This window comes from Muscardinus avellanarius, assembly GCF_963383645.1.
Source record: "Muscardinus avellanarius genome assembly, chromosome: 5".
In the NCBI taxonomy this organism is placed as follows: domain Eukaryota; kingdom Metazoa; phylum Chordata; class Mammalia; order Rodentia; family Gliridae; genus Muscardinus; species Muscardinus avellanarius.
The window spans coordinates 134,309,096-134,334,074 of record NC_137790.1 but is presented as its reverse complement, the minus strand read 5'-3'; the positions used below and the strand labels follow the sequence as shown (position 1 = coordinate 134,334,074).

Sequence of the window (24,979 nt, the reverse complement as noted above, 5' to 3'; positions counted from 1 at the left end):
GTGAATGCCCTCAGCTAGGAGGCCACAAAGGCCTTCCAAAGCCCTGCTCACAGTGCAAGGGGATCATTGTAAGTCTGGGTTCCCCCTGGTCTGGAGGGACTTGGGATCCACAGAGCCAGGTTCCCAGTGATGGGTCCCAGGGCCATTCCTCCAGGCCACCACCACCTGGGTCAAAACTAAAGAGTCTTAGGCAGTCCTCACAGTGGGATCTCAGACTGTCTGGTTCCTTGTAGATGACAGAGCCAGGCTTATGGCGTTACCCTTCTCTCCTGGCCCAAGGTCCAAATACAGCTATAGTCAGGGGCATATCAGGTCAGCCCCTAAAGTGTTTCTTTACTCTAGATATAGCCTGCTTCTGGGGTGACCTCCACTTCTCCCATTCTTAGTCATAATAGAGACTCCAGCTCCTCTATTAAAAAGGAGATATAATGTCAGGAAACAAAACTAACTTGGGCACAAGCCTCTCCCTTGTTCTTATTTTTTAAGAAAAAGGACTAGGATAGCCGGGCGTGGTGGCACACGCTTGTAATCCCCGCGCTTGGGAGGCAGAGACAGGAGGATCGCGCAGGCTCGAAGCCAGCCGCACGCGCTGGCTTAGGAGACCCTGTTTCCAAAATGAAAATGTAAATTAGGTCTGGGAGTGTAGCCCAAAGGTAGAAGGACTTCCAGGAACCCCAGTACCACAAAAAAAAAAAAAAAAAAAAAAAAAAAAGGGACTAGGATAAAATCAAAGGGTTAAAGCAAGTCACAGAGTATTATTTTATAGAATGTTTGTAAAGGAATAAAGTTTATGGCATATGTGTAAAAATGGTTTTATATAAAACTTAAGTTAAAAGACTTACAGTAAGTTTCTATTAAGCCTACCTCTTTTAAGACCTCTGGAGGCCACTTTATTCATACTTATATCTGGCCCATGGCTTCTAAATTATGTGGTTAAGTTTGTCTTCAACAGAGTTAAAGCCATCAAGTTCCAGATGATGCTCCAGATAATAACCAAGATAAACATTTATTGAAGTCCTTTGGATGACCACAGAGACTCAAGACACCCACCCATCTGACTCCCTCAAAGTCAAGCTGCTTGCATGCACTCTAAAGCTGGGGCCCCACTCTATCCCTTCTCAGCATGGAAGCAATGAAAGACTTGCGATGACCCTATTTCTTTGGTACAGGTGCATGCAAGTTAATAAAAAGAGGGGGAATTCATGGGGATTGAGTCTGTATTGACTGTTAATAAGAGCTATATTAATGGCTGATAAGAATAAGCTTTCATACTTAGGCAAAAACAATAGAACCCTTTTCTCTGCCTCTAAGCTGTCAGTCAAGAACTGCAGCCAATATTGACCTTGGCAGCTAAAAGTTAGCTGTTAGCCCAGCTAAAAAATTCTCATGGTAGTTCACATTAAAAATCAAAACCCCTGAGCTGGGCATGGTGGCGCACGCTTGTAATCCCAGCATTTGGGAGGCTGAGACAGGAGGATCGTGGTTCGCGGACAGCCTCAGCTACTTAGTGAGGCCCTTTGCAACTAAGTGAGACCCTGATTCAAAATAAATAAAAAGTAGGGCTGGGGGTGTAGCTCGGAGGTAGAATGCCCCTAGGTTCCATCCCTAGTACCTCCAACAAAAAAACCCCAAAACCCTATGCTAATTTCTTTTGGCCTGACAGGTGTCAGAAAGTTAATAGAAAGAGGGGGGAATATGTGCCGGTATTGGGAAATGTCTTTGGTACCAATATTAAAATGTATTGATTTGAAATGCTTTGGCATTAATTTTAAAATGTAAAAGTAGTTAGAGAAGGCACTCAGGCAGGAAAAGGAAGCAGCTGTTACCCTGCAGAGTTCCCCTGCACCAAAAGTGATTAGCAAAAAAACAAAAGAGTTGTAGTTCAGCATCTGCATATATTAAAGACAGGTTTACATAATAACTTCTAGCAAATATGCTAAAATTCCCCAAGGATGCAGGAGGATGGTACAGGCCTCTATCAAAGGGGACAGATACCATGTGACCCCTGAATGTATTAATCTAGTAACACATTCTGGTCTTAAAAAAGACCTGGGCCTACACCTGCATCAATGCAAGAAGAGGGCTTTTGGTCAAGTAAGAAATCCTCATAATCACATCAAAAGGCTTTCCCCAAAGAATGGGCAGATCTACACCTAGTCAGGTCTGGAAGACTATTGGTTAAGCAAAGATGAGAGATAATAATCTTTATAAAAACTGTTTGGTATTCAAAGTCTTCAGTGTCTTATTTTCAAGCCACTCCACTCTGTCACTCTCTGATGTAGTGCTTTATAATTTCTTCTTTCTGCCTTTTTAATAATATAAGTTGCTTAGCTTAAAAAAAAAGATGTATGACTACAATCCACCAATTTAAAAAAAATTAAAGAAAAAGCATCCAACAAAATTCAATACCCATTTATGTTAAAAACACTGAAGAAATTAGGGACAGAAGGAACTTACCTCCACATTATATAGGTAATATATGATAAACTCACTGCCAACATCATTCTGAATGGGGAAAAACTAAAAGTATTTCCTCTAAAATCAGAAACAAGGCAAGGATGCCCATTATCACCACTCTTAATTCGATATAACTCTTGAAATCTTAGAGCAATCTGACAAAAGAGGGAAATTAAAGGGATACAAATAGAGAAAGAGGAAGTGATTATTTCTGTTTGCACTTGACATGATTTTATACTTAGAAGATTCAAAAAACGCAACCTGAAGACTTTTAGAGCTGATAAATTCAGCAGAATAGCCAATACAAAATAAACTTATAAAAATCCTTAGCTTTTCTATACACCAATCATGCATCTGAAAAAGAAATCTAGAAAACAATTCTATTCACAATAGCAACAAAACAAAACTGAAGCAACAAGTGGATTCCATCTGAGCGGACGCCATGACAGGTTCAGATTTCACTGCAGGAGGACTAGGCCTATAGGTGAACTGACTCAGGTGGATATGTTAATGAATGAAGAGTCCTATGTTAATGCTTAGACCTCAAAGTTTGCCAATCAATGAAAAGGTCATGACACCCTACCCCTAGGACTTAGGAAATCTCCACTTCCCCCTACACTTGATGGACCCCAGCATGCTGGATTCCCCAAAATAAAGATCTTATGATTGCATACACCCTGGTGTCTCTTTGTGGAAGACTCCTGAACCCTTTCAAAAATAATGCAAAAACATAACAAACAATCCATAAAACTTAGAATAACTCTAAGGATAAACAAAGGACCTCTATAATGAAAACTACAGAATACTTTAAAAAAAAAAAAGAATTGAAGAAGACCTTAGAAGATGGAAAGACCTCCCATGTTTTTGGACAGGCAGAATAAATGTTGTCAAAATGGCCATATTACCAAAACCAATCTACAGACTCAGAGCAATACCTATTAAAATACAAATGTTATTCTTCACAGAGCTAGAAAAAAGTCCTAAAATTCATAAAGAAGATCAAAAGAACCAGAATAGCCCTAGCAACCTTGAGCAGTGAGAACCATGTTGGAGGCATCACAACATCTGACTTCGAATTATCCTACAGAACTACAGTAATGAAAACTCAATGGTATGGGCATCAAATGAGACCCATGGACCAATGGAATACAATAAAAGATACAGAGGCAAATGCTCACAAATATAGCTAGTTGATTTTTTAAAAAAAGGTGTCAAAAGCCGGGCGTGGTGGCACACGCTTGTAATCCCCGCGCTTGGGAAGTGGAGACAGGAGGATCGCGCAGGTTCAAAGCCAGCCACGCTGGCGTAAGAGACCCTGTTTCAAAAATATAAAATAGGTCTGGAAGTGTAGCCCGGAGGTAGAAGGGCTTCCAGGAACCCCAGTACCACCAAAAAAAAAAAAAAAAAAAAAAAAAAAAAAAAAAAAAAAAAAAAAAAGGTGTCAAAAACTAAGCTGGAGAAAAGATAGCCTTTCCAAAAAATGGTGTTGGGACTGGTTATCCATTTTAAGAAAATAGAATTAAACACTAATCTTTTATCCTGCACTAGAGTCAATTCAGGATAGATTAAAAAACAAACAAACAAACAAACAACAAAAAAAGGAAGATTTAGACCAGAGACTACAGTTACTAGAAGACAGCATAGGTTGTCCAACTTTCCAACAGACAGGCACCGGTAGATAGAGATTTTCTCAACAAGACTGTTAAAGCTCAGGAAATAAAACTGAGAATCAATAAATGGAATGCTATAAAATTAAAAAGCTTCTGTGCAGCAAAGAATACAATCAAAATAAGAGAGAGCCTAATGATTGAAAAAAAAAATCTTTGCCAGCTACTCCTCTGATAGAGGACTAACATATAGAATATATAAAGAACTCAAAACACTTTAACTTCAAAAAACCAAATAACCCAATTAAACAATGGGCTATTGAACTGAATATACTTCTCAAAAGAGGAAATACAAATGGCCAACAAATACATAAAAAGTTCTTCATCATTAGCCATCAGCAAAATAAAAATCAAAATTACCCTGAGATTCCATCTAACTCCAATCAGAATGGCAATCACCAAGAATACAAACCATAATAAATGCTGTTCAGGATGTGGTGAAATAGGAACTTGGTGGGATGGTAAATTAGTACAACCACATTGGAGATCAGTATGAAGGTTCCTCAAAAGACTAGGAATGGAACCACCATATGACCCAGCCACATGACTCCTCAGTATCTTTCCCAAAAAATGAAGTAAGAATATGACAGCGATACATGCATACCCGTGTTTATAGCAGCACAATTTACAGTAGCCAAATTATAGAACCAACCTAGGTGTCTGTCAACAGATAAATGGATAGCGAAAATGTGATGTATACACACAATGGAATTGTACTCAGCCATAAAGAAGAACAAGATTATGTCATTTGCAGTAAAACTGATGACCCAGGGAATATTGTGCTAAATGAGATCAGCCAGTCTCAGAAAATAAAGGGTCATATGTTTTCTTCATATGTGAAAGCTGACCAAAAATAGAAAGCAAAAGGTACATCAGACAAATGAGGAAGAAAAACCCCAAGGGGATAAAGGTTGGGAGGTGGGGAGGGGAAAAGGACTAAGGGAGCAAACAGTTCAAATACACGCAATGCTTCACTATTTCACTAACCTGCATCAGGAAGGAGGAAAGATGGCGGTGGTGGTGGTGGTGGTGGCAGACAGATGGAAGAAAATAAACCAAGTAATGTGTAAACGTATGTTTATATCATTTTGAATCTCAGTATGATGTACAATTACATTGCACCAATAAAAGTATATATAAAAGAGAAAATGAATAGTGATTTCTCTTTAAAAGTTTTAATTGTAGCAAATGTAAATGTATTCAACGCCACAGAACTGCACACTTAATAATAGTTGATGTGGTGAATTTTACATTATGTATATTTTACTGTAATAAAGAATAACTGAAAATCAGGCAAAATAGATAATCAATGTGAAATTCATGAAAATAAATTCAAAATATTTATGTGTACATATGTGTGTGTGGTACTGAGGATTGAAACACAGGGCATTCTACCTCTGAGCTGATTTAAATTTTTGTTTTGAAACAGAGTCTCAATATTTTGCTAAAAATGTTGCTACACCGCTGAAGCTGTCCTGAAATCCGTCATCCTTCTCATGAGCCTCTGAAGTACTGGAATCACAGGCATAGGCTACCATGCCCGGCAGTTCAAAGGATTTATGCTGGGTATGATGGTGCACTCCTATACCCTCAGTACTTGGGAGGCTGAGACAGGAGGATCACAGGTTTAAGGATAGTCTCAGCAAGTAGTGAGACTCTTACCAACCTAGCAAGACCTTGATTCAAAAACAAAAAAGGGGTAAAAGTGTAGCTTGGAGATAGAATGCCCTTGGGTTTGATCCCCAGTAAGCCCGTGCGCGCGCGCGCGCACACACACACACACGCACACACACTCTTGAATGAATAAAAATGTTGCTTAGTGGTAGAGCACTTGTCAAGTATGTGCTTGGTCCTGTGTTCAATGCTTACGACTGCAAAAAAAAAAAAAAATGTATGTGTGTATGTACGGATATATACGACTATTAATGAATAAGTGATTTGGAAGTATAGAAAAGGCTAAGTATAATATCAAATAAAAACCACAACAGAAAATCACTGATAATTCTGATTATATAAAAATAAACACATGCATAATACAACATAAGCAAAATTTTTATTGGTAAAATAATGTAACAAACGACAAGATTAAACATATTAATATATAGAAACACTTATAAATTAAAACTAAAGGTGCAAAAGATTGTGCTCAAAATTAAAAATATTGTGCTATACACTTAAAATTTGTTAGGAATCTGGATCGCTCTCTTTTTTAACCACTGTAATTAAAAAAAACAAAAGAAACAGGTATGATGGTTCATTCCTATAATTCCAGTCAGTACTGGAGAAGCTGAGAAAAGAGAATAACAGGTTCAAGGACAGCCTCAGGAACGTAGAGAGACTCAGAAATCTAGCAAGACTTGGCTTCAAAATAAAAAATCCACAGAGCTAAGAGGGTATAGCTTGGAGGTAGAATGCCCCTGGGCTGGAGTCCCAGACCCCAACCCAGGCCCAGTCCCCACTCCCCCGCCTCAAACCCTCCCAGGAGTATATCAAAAGCTTTTTTATTTTGTGGTACTGGGGGTGGAACCCAGGGGATCTTCTACCTCCGGACTATACTCACAGACCTATTTTATATTTTATTTGGAAACAGGGTCTCACTAAGTTGCTGAGAGCCTCACTAAGTATCTGAGGCTGGCTTCGAACCTGTGCGATCCTCCTGTCTCAGCCTCCCAAGTGCTGGGATTACAAGCATGTGCTACCATGCCCAGCTATATTAAAAGTTTTTACCATAACAAAATGGTAAGTATCTGAGGAGACAAATATGTTTAACCTGATTAATGTTGTACAATGTACACATGTATTGAAATACCACTTGCTACCTCATTAATATGTACAATATGTTATCATGTGTCAGTTAACTTTTTAAAATATAAATTAAAAACAAAAGGCAAAGCATAGGAAAAGGAAATTTATAAATATATATTAATAATAGTATATATAAATTTATGAGGACATAAAATAGTAACCACTGAAAAAATTAAATGCCACTAGGTTCCATTCCCAGTAGCACAAGGAGGAGAAAAGTAAAGTTCTTCCTTACATAGTGTGTTAATTAACACATATAAAATAAATACCAGTTAGAAAATCATTGTTTTTTTTTTTTTTGTGGTACTAGGGATTTAATCCACGGGCATTCTACCTCTGAGCTATACTACAAGCCCTTTTTGTTTTTAACAGGTTCTCATTAAGTTGCTGTGGGGTGTAAGTTGCTGAGGCTAGACTTGAACCTGTGATCCTCCTGTCCCAGACTCCCAAGTAATAGGATTATAGACATGTACCACTATATCCAGCCAATCATAATAGTAAAAATTGATCAGGAAAGATACATAAATTGATTAAAAACTATTATGTTAGCCGGGCGTGGTGATGCACACTTGTAATCACCGCGCTTGGGAGGCAGAGAAAGGAGGATCGCACAGGTTCGAAGCCAGCCTTGCTGGCTTAAGAGACCCTGTTTCCAAATAAAAATATAAAAGGGGTTTCTGGGAGTGTAGCCCGGAGGGAGAAGGGTTTCCAGGAACCCCCGTACCACCAAAACAACAACAACAACAACAACAACAACAAAAAACTATTACGTTAAAGTTTGCTAAGAAAAAGGATTATTTATGTAAAATTTAGAAATCTTCCCACAGGTAATATATGAATTAATAAAGAAAATGGAAGACTGAACTTACATCCCTAGCTTTCACACTGTACATAGTTCAACTCAAGATGGATCAAAAGACCTAGAAATTAGTTTATAAAGAATACCATGGAACCAACTCTCCGCTATGGAGGCACTGGCAGAAATTTTCTCAAAAATACCCTCCCAAAAGCTTAGGAAATAAAACTAAGAATCAATAAATAGGATAGCATCAAGCTAAAAAGCTTTTGCACAAGCAGGCATGGCGATGCACACTTGTAATCTCAGTACTTGGGAAGCTGAGACAGGAGGATCACAGATTCGAAGCCAACCTCAGGAAACTAATGAGGTCCTCCTCAACTTAGTGATACCCTGTCTTGAAATAAAAAATAAAATGAGGCTGGAGGTATAGTTCTGACATACAATGTTCCTGATTCAATCCCCAGTACCACCAAAACCACAACCAAACAACTCTCTGTACAGCAAAAGAAACAATCAAAAGCCTCAGGAGATACCATATAGGATCAGAGAAAATCTTTGTCAGCTACATCTCCAATAGATTAATACTGAGAATATATAAAGCCAGGCGTGGTGGCGCACGCTTGTAATCCCAGTATTTGGGAGGCTGAGACTGGAGGATCGCGGTTCGCGGACAGCTTCAGCTACTTAGTGAGGCCCTCTGCAACTCAGTGAGACCCTGTTTCAAAATAAAGAATAAAAAATTGGGCAGGGTGTATAGCTTGGAGGTCAAGTACCTCTGGGTTCCATCCCCAGACCCGCAAAACAAACAAACAAAAAACCACCAAAATAATCCAATAAAAATGGGTAATAGACTGCTGGGCTTGGTGGCGCATGCTTGTAATCCCTGCGCTTGGGAGGAGACAGGAGGATCAGCAGGTTCGAAGACTGCCGCACTGGCTTAAGAGACCCTGTTTCCAAATTAAAAAAAATAAAATAAAATAGGTCTGGGATTGTAGCCCGTAGGTAGAAGGGCTTCCAGGAACCCCAGTACGACCACACACACACACACACACACACACACACACACACACACACACACACACGTAATAGAATATACACCTGAAAAGATAGGCAACATCATTAGCAATCAGAGAAATGCAAGTCAAAGCTATAATGAGATTCTACCTAACTCCAAGTAGAATGGCAATCATTAAGAATACAAATAAAGGCCGGGCTTGGTGGCGCATGCTTGTAATTCCCGCGCTTGGGAGGCAGAGACAGGAGGATGGCGCAGGTTCCAAGCCAGCGGCGCGTGCTGGTTTAGGAGACCCTGTTTCCAAATAAAAATGTAAAGTCTTTGGGGTTCCACCCCCAGTACCACCAAAAAAAAAAAAAAAAGAAATGCTAGTGAGGATGTGGGGAAATAGAAACTTTTATTCACTGTTGGTAAAACTGTAAATTAGTATAGCCAGTAGCAAGATTTGTTTAGAGATTCCTCAAAATACTAGAAATAGTACTACCATATGACCCAACTATACTACTCCTTGGCATCTCAGAACACCACATTGATATATGCATACCCATGTTTATTTATTTATTATTCATTTTGTTTGTGGTACTGTGAATTGAACCCAGAAGCATTCTACTGACAAACTACACTCCCAGACCATTTTATTTCTTATTTGGAAACAGGGTCTCACCAGGTTGCTGAGAGGCTCACTAAATACTGAGGCTGTCCTTGAACCTGTGACCCTCCTGTCTAGCCTCTCAAGTACATGAATTACAAGTGTGTGCCATTATGCATGGCTGCCCATGTTTATAATTGCACAATTCAGAACAGCCATATTATGGAACCAACCCAGGTGTCCATAAACAGATGAACAAATAAATAAAATGCATTATACAGACACTATGGAATTTTATTCAGCTATAAAGAACAAAATTATGTCATCAATAGGAAAGTGGGTGGAATGGGAGAATATTATGCTAAGTGAGACCAGTCAGTCTTAAAAGTCAAGGATGGTGTTTTCTCAGTTGTGGAAGCTAGGGAGAAAAGAATAAACATAAAAGATTTTTTTTTTGTGTGGTACTGGGGATTGAATTGAGGGGCATTCTACCTCTAAGCTATACTTCTAGCCCAATTTTTTTTTGGGGGGGTCGTACTGGGGTTCCTGGAAACCCTTCTACTTCCGGGCTACACTCCCAGACCTATTTTTATACTTTTTTATTTGGAAACAGGGTCTCTTACTCCAGTGCAGCTGGCTTCAAACCTGCGCGATCCTCCTGTCTCTGCCTCTCAAATGTGGGGATTACAAGCCTGCGCCACCATGCATGGCTTTTTATTTTTATTTTGAAAGAGGGTCTTGCTAAGTTGATGAGAGTCTCATTACTTGCTGAGGCTGTCATTGAATATGTGGTCCTCCTGTGTCAGCCTCTCAAGTACTGGGATTACAAGCATGTGCTACCATGCCTGAATCATAAAAGACTTTAAATAACACACACACACACACACACACACACACACACGAGAGAGAGAGAGAGAGAGAGAGAGAGAGAGAGAGAGAGAGAGAGAGAGAGAGATAGGGGTGTGTGTTTCTGTAGAGCAGTTGATGGGGTTAGGAGAGAAAGTTAGGGAGGAGAAGAGGGAAGACTGAAGAAAAAAAGTTCAAATAAAACTTTGGTAATATGTGAAGGTATTACTACTAATCTCACTAACTCATGGTAGGAGCAGAAGTAGAGAGCAAGCAAGGTTGGATGTAAAGGGAAATACACAAAAGAATGCATGCACATATTTTTTTTAACACACTGAACCTCATTATGATGCATAATTGTAATGCACCAATAAAATAATAATTAAAATACCCCAAAGAGACAATGGGAACTACTCAGAAGAAACCCTGCAGACTCTACAACAAGGCAACATTGTGTATCTTCTGATGTGATGTATTGAGGACAGAGTATCGTTTACATTCATTCCTGCCAAGAATATGTAATCCAAATCTAAATATGCCAAATATTGGACAAATCTAAATTGAGAACATTCTATGAAATAACTGGTTTGTACTCTTCAAAATATCATGAAACACAAAGGCTAAGAAACCATCCAGATTAGAAACAAAAAAGACATACCACCTAAGGGAGAGGAGTGTAACTCAGTGTTAGAATGCTCGCAAAGTACATGAAAGGTTGGGTTGAAGTCAATCCTAACCTCAAAAACCAGCAAAAAAAAAAAAGTCGACCAACTAAATGTTGTGAGTATATATTGGGAAAAACTGTTGAAAATACTTTTAATATGCTATATAGATACAATATATAAAAGGACAAATAAAATGTGTAAGTAAACAAATGTAAAAAATACTGTCAATGGTGAATCTGGTATAGAAAACTGAGTCAATATTTCTATTAGAACTTTCCAAGAAAATTATTAGAACAAGGAAGTCCTATTACATTTTGACCATCCACATACACTAAAGCTCTATGAGTTAAAATAGCATTGGCAAGTTGGGTATGGTGCTCCACACTTGTAATCCCAGTACCTGAGATGCTGAGATTGGAACACTGAAAAATAAAGCTAGTCCCAGTAACTTTTAAGACCCTGTTTCCAAAACAAAAACAAAAACATCTGGGGTAGCCCAGCGGAAGAAAGTCCCTGGGTTCCCATTCCCAGTACCACCTCCCTTCCAAAGTATTGGCAAATTACTGGAAAAAATGTGAATATATATACACACATATAAATACAGAAAAAGAAATGAATTCTGTTGACCTTGAAGATTGGGACTGAAAAGGTCTAATTGGCTATTATGGAAAACCAGTATTAGGCCAATATAGTCCTACCAAATAGAGAGTTAATTTTAAGGTACTTTCAAACATTAAGCATTTTCTTCTCTATTCTAAATAAAAGTACAGAGTTGGCACCTGAAAAAATGAGTTTGTATGGCCTTAAAAATTACCTTAATAAGGAAATTTTGTTTTTTTCAATATTGGGTTGCTTTTTGTGGTACTGGGGACTGAACCCCAGGGCATTCTACCTCAGAAGTACAGCCCTTTTTATATATACTTTTGCTTTGAAACAGATCTTGTTAGGATGTTTATAAGTTGCTGAGGCTGGTCTCAAACCTCCAATCCTGTCTTAGCTCCCAAGTACTAAGATTATAGGTGCAAAACACCACACCTGGCTCAATACTGATTTTCTTAAGCAATGTTTTCTTTCCTTCCTTCCTTCCTTCCTTCCTTCCTTCCTTCCTTCTCTTTCTTTCTCCTTCCTTCCTTCCTTCCTTCCTTCCTTCCTTCCTTCCTTCCTTTCTTTCTTTCTTTCTTTCTTTCTTTCTTTCTTTCTTTCTTTCTTTCTTTTGTGGTACTGGGGATAGAACCCAGGAACATTCTACCTCTGAGATATACCCCCAGCCTTAGTTTTATATTCTTTTTATTTTTTGAAACTGGGTCTCACTGAGTTGCGAAGGGCCTCACTAAGTAGCTGAGGCTGTCTACGAACTGCAATCCTCTGGTCTCCACCTCCCTAATACTGGGATTACAAGTGTGCGCCACCACGCCCGGCTTAAGCAATGTTTTCTAAGAGCTGCTAAAATGAACAAGAACAGTACTCAGACTTTGTACACATGGTTAAAGACTACATGTCTATGGAGTTAGTAGAGTTAAATGTCACGTAAATATGTTCTCTTATTCAACAAAATAACTGAAAACAGAGGAGATAATACCCATGCAGTGAAAATTAAGCAACAGAACCAAAGTGACTACAGAATACAACAAAGTGAGAACTCTCACAACTCAGGCTAAGGTAATGATGGCGTAGTGAATAGAAAAATAAATGTAGACATGATTATAATCCCTAGATATGTTTATTATAATTCCTAGAGACGCATATTATTATTTCCTCCTTGAAGAACCAAAGAAAGCCAAAACAGGAACATCTATGCCTCTCATTCCCTTGTGAATCTGAAGCAGAGCTGAGAAAATGAGTAAATTGTACTTAGATTATTAGAAACGGAGATGAAGAAAGGATGGGAAATTGAAGTGCCAATAATAAAAGAATAAAAATGTTAGTTAAACATGTATCCTCGTTCTACAAAGTAAAATAAAAAACACCTAACATAATCAGGGAGATTTGCTTTATTAAGAGTGGCTCTTACATTAGGTAGGGTTCACTAAAATAAATATGGTTAGGTCTTTTTTGGGGGCAGTACTGGAGATCGAACTCAAGACTTTGTACACGCAAAGCAAGTGCTCCACCACTGAGGTCCATTGCCTCTCTATGTTAGGCAATTTAAGTGATCACACAGCAGTAATAAACACTATGACTGGGACTGACTTTTTCTTTTTTGGATAAAGGGTTTCAAGATGCTGCCCAGGCTGACCTTGTACTCCTGGGTTCAAGGATCTTGGCCTCCCAAGCATTAAGACTTCAGCTATCACTACATTTGGCCTCTGTGATTGACTTTCAATATGAAGTTACATTTTGTATATGTGCTGAAATTCTTACTGCTTTAGAGTAATAAGAAACCATCTAAGCATTTCATATTACCAAATGGGTAATGTGATGTCCCTAAACATCACTTATACCTAAGTACGAGGTTGTTATTTTGGTCTTCATGAAAGGCATAAAAGTAACTCTATCCTCTCTCATGCAGAGTTAATTATTCTATTTGACTCTCAATTCTATTCAGACTAGGCAGTTTGTCGAATTCCTGACACTTGCACTTCGGTCTAAAACTTGACAAGGGTCCCCAAACTTATTTAACTATGCTTAACCAAGCCATGACTAAGGCCTGATATCATCAATACTTAAGTGTCTGGAATTTAGTCATGACCAAAAACTCATCACATAATAAATTTATCAAAGTTGTATAATTGGAGTAATAACATTATGTTTCCTGGGTGGTACCACCACCACCACCACCACCACCACCACCACCACCACCACCACCACCACCATCATCATCATCATCTTGTGACACTAGGGATTGAACCGGGGGTGTTCTATCTCTGAGCTACACATCCAGCACTTTTGAAAGAGAGCTTAAGTTCCTGAGGCTGGCTTTGAACCTGCCATCCTCCTGTTTCAGCCTCCCAAGTAATGGGATTACTAGCATGGGCTACCACCATGCCTGGCTTAACATAATTTTTTTTTTTTTGGTACGAGGGATTGAATGTAGGGGCACTCCATCTTTGAGTTATATCCAGCCCTCTTTTTATTCTTTTTTTTTTTTTTGTGGGTCTGGGGATGGAACCCGGGGAGATTTGACCTCTGAGCTACACCCCCTGCCCTAGTTTTTTTTTATTCTTTAATTTGAAACTGGGTCTCACTAAGTTGTGGAGGGCCTCACTAAGTAGCAGAGGCTGTCCTCGAACCACAATCCTCCGGTCTCAGCCTCCCGAATGCTGGGATTATAAGCATGTGCCACCACGCCCAGCTCTTTATTCTTTATTTTGAAATAGTGTACCACCAGGATGTAGAAGGTCTAAGTAGCTGAGATTGGCCACAAACCTGTGATCCTCCTGTCTCAGTCTCCTAATTATTGGTTTTACCAGTGTGCATCACCATGCTTGGCTAACATTAAATTTTTAACATACATTATAGCAATTTTTTAACATATAGAATAGCTACTTTTTCCTTCTCTAATATGTCTAAATATATGACATAATATCAGTAATATTCAATCATCACGGTAATAATTATAAAAAAAATATTTCTAAAACAACACAGAAAGAATATCATAATTCCTACCTGTTCTGGCATAGCGCCATGTTCAATTCCAGTCTTCAGTAATCTGTAGCAGTTACCAAAAAGATCCCATTTTGTAAGATCATGAGCACTAAAATAAAAAAAGATGGAATAACTTTATTATAGAGTAGAAAATTTAAATTTGATCTCATTTCACTATGTGAAAGAACAAAATAACTTAATTTTCTTACAGAATTTAAAAAAATCCATTAAGGAAATGTTCATGAGATGGGTATGGAGAGAAGGACTATTAAACAGCCCATACTAGGAATTCATTAAATAAATAATCAACAATAAACTGCAAACATTTAAGTGATGTTTCTACCAAATGGTCAGCCTAAGTTCATATTCCATACATGAATAAGATTTCTTTTTAGTACATCTTAAAATAAATTTTAAATAAATTCATTTACAAATTTAAACTTTATAAGCAGTGTGTATTTATTTATTTATCTATTTATTTATTTATATGTGACACTGGGGTTTAAACCCAGGGACATTCTACTTCTGAGATATACCCCTAGCCCTATTTCTTTATTTTATTTGCGGGTCTGGGGACGGAACCCAGGGGCATTCGACCTCCGAGCAACACCTCCACCCGATTTTTTATTCTTTATTTTGAAACAGGGTCTCACTGAGTTGCAAAGGGCCTCACTAAGTAGCTGAGGCTGTCTATGAACTGCGATCCTCCGGTCTCAGCCTCCCAAATGCTGGGATTACAAGTGTGTGCTACCATGCCTGGCTCTTTATTCTTTATTTTGAAGCAAGGTCTAAGTTGTGAAGGAACTAAGTAGCTGAGGCTGGCCGCAAACCTTCAATTCTCCTGCCTCAGCTTCCCAAGTACTGAGATTACAAGCATGTGCCACCACATCCAGCAGCAATGCATATTTTTAAATAAGAGATCTGTATTCACAAAATGGGTATAAAGACAAAACTAGGGAAAAGGAAATATGTGAAAGTTAAAATGTGATATGGTTATTTATAGGGAATGAAATTTGTGAATGAGATAATGGCATTTTATATTCTCATAAACTTTACTAGTAAAAATAAGTCTTTTTGATACTGGCTATCAACTTTATCTTCAAATGACTATATAGCTACGTGTGTGTGTGTGTGTGTGTGTGTGTGTGTGTGTATAGTATGTGTGTGTGTATTTTTGTGGTACTATGGATGAAACCCAGGGGCCTTCTACCTCTGAGCTATACCTCCAAACCTACCTACCTACCTACCTATCTATCTATCTATCTATCTATCTATCTATCTATCTATATTTGGAAACAGAGCCTCACTAAGTTGTTGAGAACCTCATTAAGCTGCTGAGGCTGGCTTCAAACCTACGATCCTTCTGTTTCAGCCTCTCAAGTACTGGGATTACAAGCATGTACCACCATAACTGGCAACAAAATATTTTTAAAGAGAAGAATTTGTGCCAGGCATGGTAGTGCATGCCAGAAATCCCAGTACTTGGGAGGCTGAGACAAGAGGAACGAAAATTCAAGATAAGTCTCAGAAATTTAGTGAGACTCTCAGAAACCTATTAAGATCCCGTTTCAAGCTGGGCATGGTGGCACATGCTTGTAACCCCAGCATTTGAGAGGCTGAGACAGGAGGATCCAATTATCTGATAGTGTCAGCTACTTAGTGAGGCCCTTTTCTATTCAGTGAGACCCTGTTTCAAAATAAAGAATACAAAATAGGGCTATAGGGGGTGTAGCTCAGAGGTAGAATGACCCTGCATTCCATCCCCAGTATGAAAAAAAAAAAAAAAAAAGACCCTGTTTCAAAACAAAGAATGAAATGGGCTGAGAGTGTAGCTCTGAGGTAGAGTGCCCTGGGTTTAACCCCTAGTACCAAAAAAATGTTTACTCGTATATATAGAATAAGCTTACTAATTATTTTTCTTTGAGTGACAAGGACTGTGTTGTCCAGCCTGGCCTCGAATTTCTGGCCTCAAGTGATTCTCCTGCCTCAGCTTCCTATGTAGCTGATATTATAGGCATGCATCAACAAGCCAGGTTAAAAGCTTAGATTTTAGAAGCTGTTTTTATTTTTATTTATTTACTTATTTATTTTTTTGGGTGGTACTGGGGGTAGAACCCAGGGGCTTTCTACCTCCGGGCTATACTCCCAGACCCATTTAATATTTTATTTGAAAACAGGGTCTCACTAAGTTGCTGAGAGCCTCACTAAGTAGCTGAGGCTGGCTTTGAACCTGTGCAATCCTCCTGTCTCAGCCTCCCAAGTGCAGGGATTACAAGCGTGCACCACCACGCCTGGCTAGAAGCTGTTTTTAAAATCTAAAGTATTCATTAAGAGCCACAACCAAACTTCAACAAGGTTCTATTTTCCTCTTTTTCATAAAGATGAACATACCTCATTATAAGAGATGTAGAAACTGTAATTTGAAAACACATATTTCATCTGAGCGTTTTTTCTTATTCAAATTTAACTGTTCTATCAACATAGTATGAAAAGATTAGTAATGAACCAAACAATAGAATTCAGGAAAAAGGTCCACAGGAATAACTTTTGCAGCTTTTCTCCAAATTTTCTTTTTTCATTTATTTAAATTGACAAAAATATATTGTATGTATTTATCATGTATAAATTGTTTTGAAATGCATACATATATATATAATACAGTGGACCAGCTAATTGGAGCTAATATGATTACCTCACATACTTTGTGTCAGTGTGAAACGGGGGATTGAACCCAACCTACCTCAGAGCTTCACCCTAACCCTTTTAATATTTACAATGAGACAAAGACTAAGCCACAGGAGTTTGTGATCCTCTTTCCTCTGCCTCTCAAACTCTAAGACTATAGGCACACGACACTGTACTAAGCCTCACATACTTTTTTGGTGTGTGTGTGGTAAGAACCCTTAAAATCTATACTCTCAGCAATTTTGAAGAATGTAATATGTTATTATTAACTATTTTCAGTATGCTATACCATATATTTCTTGAATTTATTCCTCCAAACTGAGACCTTGTTTCCAAATAAAAAATAAAATAGGGCTGGGGGTATGGCCTGGAGGTAGAAGGCCCCTGGGTTGCATCCACAGTACCCCCCCCCAAAAAAAGTTAATTTGATTTGTTAAACTATACAATTAAGGCCAGGCGTGATGGCACACACCTGTAATTTCTTGTACTTGGGAGGCTGAGACAGGAGGGTTGCAGGTTTGCGGCCAGCATCAGCCACTTAGTAAGGCCTTCCACAACTTAGTAAGAGGTCTATCAAAAAAATAGGGCTGGAAGCCGGGCGTGGTGGCGCACGCTTGTAATCCCCGCGCTTGGGAGGCGGAGACAGGAGGATCACGCAGGTTCGAAGCCAGCTGTGCTGGCGTAAGAGACCCTGTTTCAAAAAATATAAAATAGGTCTGGGAGTGTAGCCCGGAGGAAGAAGGGCTTCCAGGAACCCCAGTACCACCAAAAATAAAAAAAATTAAAAAAAAAATAAAGCTGGGAGTGTACCTCAGAGGTAGAATGCTCCTAGGTTCAATCCTTAGTACTGCAAACAACCTATACAATTGACAAAGTTTTGCAGTGTACATTCATCACATTAAATAATAAATTTTCATTAGATTAATAATAAATTTTATACCTTAAGTAATTAAATAACAAACATAATCCATATGTAGAAAACTTTAATAATAAAGAGAAAAAAGTACCACTCCCCAATATTTCTATAAAATTTCCCATTGTGAGAATGTCAAACATAATCATTTTGCATTTGTTGGCTAGTGTATGTCATTCACTAAATCTACTTTCAATAAACAACGCACTTGTGGAAAGAAGTTAACCGCTTTAAGGTAGAAAGAACGTTGTAAATATCATCATCATCCGCTTCTTCACCCTACAAATAAAAAGCCAAAGATCAACTCATTATCGCCACTTAGCTTGTATTCACATTAATTTCTATTAATATTTAAATGCGTAAAGAATTCTTTATTATATAAATTGGATATACTCACTGTAGATATAAAAATACAAGAAAAAAACTTTTAATTCTAACACCCAGGAATAACTAATTATTGCACTTTAAATAATGTAATAAATCAGGTGTAGTGGCATACACTTGTAATCCCAGCTTTCAGGAGGCTGAGACAGGAGGATCGTGGTTTGCAGACAGCTTCAGCTCTTAGTGAGGCCCTTTGCAACTCAGTAAGACTCTGTTTCAAAATAAATAATAATAAATAGGACTGGGAGTGTAGCTTGGAGGTAGAATGCCCCTAGGTCCCATTCCTAGTACCGCAAAAAAAGGTGATAAACATGATTTTATATACTTTCCTAATTAATACTAGTAGATAAATTTCTTGAAAGTGGGATTGCAGAGTGAAAGAGTATTTAAAAAATATTGTTCTGGTTCTGGGAATCAACCAAAGGTCTCATGCATACCAGGCAAACACTTCACCACTGAGCTATAATCCTATTCTTAATGATTTTTAATATTTCAAATATCTTATTTTACTATCTATCTATAGTGTCCATACCTTGCATAGCTTGAAAATCACAATGAAAAAATGTTTGCAAAATGAAGTTGAAATAGCAGGCAAAAGTCTAGTTGGAGCCAGGCGTGGCAGCGCACACTTGTAATCTCAGCATTTGGGAGGCTGAGACAGGAGGATCACAGTTCACAGACAGCCTCAGCTACTTAGTAAGGCCTTTTACAACTCAATGAAACCCTGTTTCAAAATAAAGAATAAAAAATAGGGCTGAGGGTGTTACTTGGAGTAGAACTGTCCTGGGTTCCACCCTAAGTACAGAAAAAAAAAAAAAATCAAAAAACATCCCACCAATAGTTGGAGCTGGGCATGGTGGTGCAAACTTGTAATCCCAGTACCTGGGAGGCTGAGACGGAGGATAGCAGGTCCAAGAACATCTTCAGCAAGTAGTGAGATTAACAGCAAATTAGTAAGATCCTGTTTCAAAACAAACAAACAAACACCCAAAATAAACAAACACAAAACCAAAAAATAGGGCTGGGGTGTAGTTCAGAGGTAGAATGTCCTTGGGTTCAATCCCTATTACCACCAAATAAACAAACCAAAAGCCAGTTACATCGATTAAAAAGAAAATCCTATTCATTTTGTCAGAGTTCAGGGAACTACAGGAATTCCAGAGTGCCTTATATAGACTGGAAAGAGAGGGCAAGAGGTATGGATCCCAGAAATAATTAGAAAAATAAGCATTTGAAAAAGCTTGCTGTTATCATCAGCATACTATTCGTGTACAGACATCCCTTATAAGTATGTAATATATATGTTCTATTCACCAATACATCATAATTCATTAATACTGAAATGCAAATTAGGTCTGAGAAAACGGTTAGGCTGAAAAAAACCCAGACCTTAAGTGGGATGTGGTGGCACACACCTGTGATCTCAGCACTTGGGAGGCCGAGAGAGGATAATAGGTTCAAGACCAGCCTCAGCAATATAGAGAGACTCCCAGCAACCTAGCAAGACCTGCTTCCAAACAAAAATTTAAAAAAAAGTGCAGAAGGGGTAGCTTGAAGGTAGAATGCCCCTTGGTTCAAGCCCTAGTATCACACATATTCACACACACAGGAAAAAACAAGCAAACAACAACAACAACAACAAAAACAAACAAACAAACAAACAAACAAAAAAAGCTGGGCATGGTGGTGCATGCTTGTAAGCCCAGCATTTGGGAGGCTGAGACAGGAGGATCGTGGTTTACGGACAGCCTCAGCTACTTAGTGAGGTCCTTTGCAACTCAGTGAGATCCTGTTTCACAATAAAGAATAAAATATAGGGCAGAGGGTGTAGCTCAGAGGTAGAATGCCCCTGGGTTCCATCCCCAGTACTGGAAAAACAAAAACAAAAAAACCAACAGACCTTAGACTTTTTGGTTCTAGAGATCAAACCCAGGAATGCACTACCACTGAGTAACAACCCTACCCCTTTTTGAGACAGAGTTTTATTCAGTTGCCAAAGCTGGCCTCAGATTTGTGATTCTCTTGACTCAGCTTTCCTAGTCTCTGGATTATAGGCCTGTGCCACTGTGCTCAGCAGGAAGTGTGCATGTATGCCTCTACCATCTCGTATCCCATTAAGACGTATGACTACAATGCACCAATAAAAAAATAATAATGCCATGTACATATATTAAATTATAAAAAATAAAGTCTGACTGAAGTTGGTCTTCATAGGATGCACCATTGCAGTAATGCTAAGCTCTGAAATGATCACACATTTAGCTATCTTGAGTAGTTGTTAGCCAAAATGATTACATGAGTACATGAACTTTGAAACACACCTCTTGCAGTAGGTCTTCCACAGAATGATTGAATCGGTCTACAAACTCATCAATCAGCTGGCTCCGAGCTATGTCAACTCTGTTCTGAATGGTATACTCTTCACTGCATAAGATGCTGTAGGTTTTACTGCAGGCTTCTAGGACATCTGATTCTACATGCTTCTCCACCACAAACTTAATCTGTTTTAGTAAAGCATCTAGATGCTGAGGAAGGAAAAAAGAAACACTGATATTTAGATTAATAATAAAAATAAAAATTAGTAACTCAAAAAACTAGACTATGTGAAACATAAAAAACTCGTTAATAAACCTACTTTCATGGCAGAATTATAATTTCATAGTGTCTTACCTTTTCCATTCTACCTGTGCTATAAATTTCCAGATCAAAATACTGTGGAATTTGGAGTAAGTTTGCTACTTTCTCTGCATCTGCAGAATACTAGAAAGAGAAGCAGCCAAGAAAAAAATAATTAGTTTAACAGTGTACTGAAAGCAAAATCAGTGGCACATTCCCACAAAACTAAGCAAGACTATACCTTTGATAGTAACATCGGAAGTGTGATAATAAAATGCTCAGTCAGTTTGTTTCTATCATCAATTTGAGTTTTCCTTTCTTTGGCAGTTAGCACCTAAAATAAATTAAAATGGCAAAAGAGTGTCACATGGTGATCTATAAATCTAAAATGTTATACAAAATGATGAAGCACCAGCAGATAAAAAAGCCAAAAATTTCAAGAGAAACTTGCTGCTAAAAGAAATACACTTAGTTTTTAACATGCACGATTACTTCATTAAATAACTAAAGTTTAGGTAAATTACTACTTGTTTAACTTAAAAATGTGAACATGTCTGAAACCATAATTAACAATATAAAAATACTGGAAATAATAAAAGCTATTTCCTATAGTTATAATCTTAGTGTGTTAACAGTGGTGGTTGTCTATGTTATACACGGAATTATTATTATTTTTTCAGTACTGGGGATGTACCCAGCGGCATTCTACCTCCGAGCTACACCCGCAGTCCTATTTTTTTAGTCCTTTTACTTTTTAATCCAGGCCCTGCTACAGATTTCTTAAAGTAGTCATTTTTGCTGGGTGTGGTGGCTCCTGCCTGTAATTCCAGTTCTTAGGCGGCTTAGACAGGAAGAGCCAAGGTTCATGGCCAGCTCTGCAACTTAGCAATACTCTATTTCAAAATAAAAAAATAGTAAGGGCTCAGGGTATAACTCAGAGGTAGAACACCCTGGGTTCAATCCCAGGACCCTTCACTCAAAGCAACACAGTTTCAGATCATCATTTCCCCAAAGTAGAGCTGCAGTGAAGACCATCAGTGTGGGGATTCCTCAGAAGACTGGCACTAGAACCGCCATGACCTAGGTACATACACTCCTGGGTATCTTTCCAAAGAACTGAAGTGAGAATATTATAGTGATACCTGAGTGTCTCTGTTTATAGTAGCATTATTCACAACAGCTACATTATGGAACCAGCCTAGGTAATAGTCAAAAGATGGATGGATAAATAAGATGTGGTATATACACACAACTGAACTTTACTCAGTCGTAAAGAAGAACAAATTTATGTCATTTGCAGGAAAATGGATAGATCTAGACAATATTATGCTGAGTGAAATTAGCCAGTCTCAGAAAGTGAAGGGTTGTATTATTTTTCTCACATAAGAAAACTAAGCAGAAATTGGGAAACAAAAGGGACTTCAGCCAAATGAGGAACGATTCCAGCAGAAAAGAGTGGAAGGGTAAAGGAGGCAGGTGGCGGTGGTAGTATAGGAGACCTGATGAAGAAAGTAGCTCTAATAATGCTAAGTATATATATAAAATTATCAATACCAATTCAATGGTATGTGCGGGAAGGATGGAGCGGGGCAGGACCTGGTGGGGAATGCACTAGGTGCAGTGTGCATGTATGTATCAATCACTCTGAACCTCAGTCATGTATAATTACAATGCACCAATAAAAGTATATTACAAATTGTTTTGTGCTGTACTGAGGATGAAACTAGGGCTTTGTGAATGGTAGGCAAGCAATCTACCATTGAGCTTCACCAACAGCCCAATCTCTACATATTTTCAACAGATTTATGCCTTAAGTCAGACCCAGTGTGACAATCTCTACTTTTTATGTGGCTGTTGTGCTAGGAACTGAACCTAGGGGCTAGTGTATGCTAGGCAAGCAATCTACCAATGAGTTACACTGCACTCCAATCTCTACATCTTGACTGTAATCTTTGCATAAATAATAATCACTGTAATTTGATACAATTAAAAATGGCATCCATTTTATTTGTTATCTTTGTGTCTCATGTCTTTTGTTGCTCATTTACTGCCTTTCAGTACAATCACTTTCTTTGGAAAGTGATTTTTTTTTTTTTTTACTTTATTTCCTTTTTAAGTACAAATAATTGCTTTAGGGATTACAATATATGTGTGCATACATACGTGTGTGCATGTGTGCATGAATGTCTGTGAATATTACTAGGATTGAACCCAGGGGCATTCTACCCTTGAGCTACACTCCTAGCCCCCCCTTTTTATCTGAGGTACTGGGGATGGAACCCAGGGGCATCCTACCTAGTGCTACACCCCAGCCCTATTGTTTTGAGGTACCAAGGATGGAACCCAGAGGCATTCTACCTCTGAGCTACATCCCAAGCTCTATTTTTTAATTCTTTATTTTGAAACAGGTTCTCACTGAGTTGCAAAGGGCCTCACTAAGTAGCTGAGGCTATCTGTGAACCATGATCCTCCTGTCTCAGCCTCCTGAATGCTGGAATTACAAGTGCGCGCCACCACACACGGCTCCCAGCCCTTTTTAGTATAAACTGCAGATCTTGATTTTGTAGGCATGTGGCACCATGCCAGGCTACAGTATACATCTTTCTTTCAGCTGACTTCAAGTTAGTATAGAATTCCAGCAATCGCACTGCAGTTCCACATCCCTTTCCTTCCTTTGTGCTGTCACTGTCTCATACACTCATACAGTATGTTTATACATGTCACAATCTCAACCTAATGCAGGTGTTTTACGGTGGGTCTCCTAATAGTTTTTTTTTTTTTCTATTTCTGTTTTTTTCTATCTAAATGCTTTTAATATACCTTCATTTCTAGAAATTAATTGTACTGGGTTTAAAAATCTTGGATACTTGGGAGGCTGAGATAGGAAGATCATAGCTTCTAGGATAGCCTCAAGAAACTTAGCCAGATATTTCAAAACCAAAATTAAGTGGCTGGGACTAGAGCTTGGAGGTAGAATGCCTCTGGGTTCAGTCTTCAGTATTAAGAAACATAATTCCTGCTTGGCAATTTTCTTTGGTACCTCACCTCTGCTGTTTCTGATAGGAAACCAACTGCTGATTGATTGCCGTTGTCTTTTACATGAGTTATTTTTCTTTCGTTGCAAGGTTTTTTTGTTTCAACAGTGTGATTATGCTGAATGTAGGTAAGAACCATTAGAGTTTATTTTCCTTGAGTTTTATGAAACTTAATAAATCTGTGAATTAATCTTTTTCAATTTGGAAGTTTTGGGCAATTATTTCTCAAAATTTTCCTTGCCTCCTTTTCTTCTTACTAGAACTTTCTTTACACATATTTGGATGCACTTGAGGATACTCCACATATTCTGAGGTTCTTTTCATTTTCCTTCAATCTTTTCCTCTCTGTTCTTCAAGGTGGATAACTCTTCTCAATCCTCATGTACATTGCTACTTTTGCCATCTCAAATCCGCTGAGTCTTTCTAGTGAATTTTAAATTTATGCATTGTATATTTCAAACCCAGCACTTTAATTTTTCATTATTTACTATTTCTTGTTTCCATATTTTCTTGTAATTCCTTGAATATATTTTCCTTTAGTTACTTAAATTTATTTTTAAAAAAGATCTGATATCATTTTTTTTTGCCAAACCTAAGTATAGGCTTACTGAGAAGATATTTTTAGTGTCTTCTTTTTTCCAAGTAGACATTCTTAAATAATAATATACAAACCAAAGATTTTCACATATTTAATGTTTTCCAGAGGAACCTTAAATCTAAACAGTGTAATTTATTTCTTCCATAGTGTGTGGCTTCTGCTATAAACTTTTATGTTTCTGTTTTTCAGCCATTTTCTTAGGAATCCCCACTGGGTTTGAACAGATTAGTGGTCACCAGGTGATCTGGGCAGAGACTGTGCTCATAAACCTCAAATCAGTTAGACATCTCCCCTCTGAGAAATGATGCACCATGAGTTAG

The 24,979-nt window shown here is 38.2% G+C and overlaps 1 protein-coding gene across 1 annotated transcript in view; it reads right to left on the bottom strand.

Annotated features, from left to right (window-relative positions):
* Positions 1–24,979, bottom strand: part of STAG1 (STAG1 cohesin complex component) — a gene marked incomplete at both ends in the record, with an annotated part of 279,463 nt that overhangs the window by 69,431 nt on the left and 185,053 nt on the right. Inside the window, 5 exons of the mRNA XM_080695497.1 lie at positions 14,450–14,537; positions 18,235–18,305; positions 20,732–20,935; positions 21,081–21,170; positions 21,268–21,360. Of these exons, the coding sequence (XP_080551623.1) occupies positions 14,450–14,537; positions 18,235–18,305; positions 20,732–20,935; positions 21,081–21,170; positions 21,268–21,360 (546 nt within the window). The remainder of the gene's footprint in view (positions 1–14,449; positions 14,538–18,234; positions 18,306–20,731; positions 20,936–21,080; positions 21,171–21,267; positions 21,361–24,979) is intronic.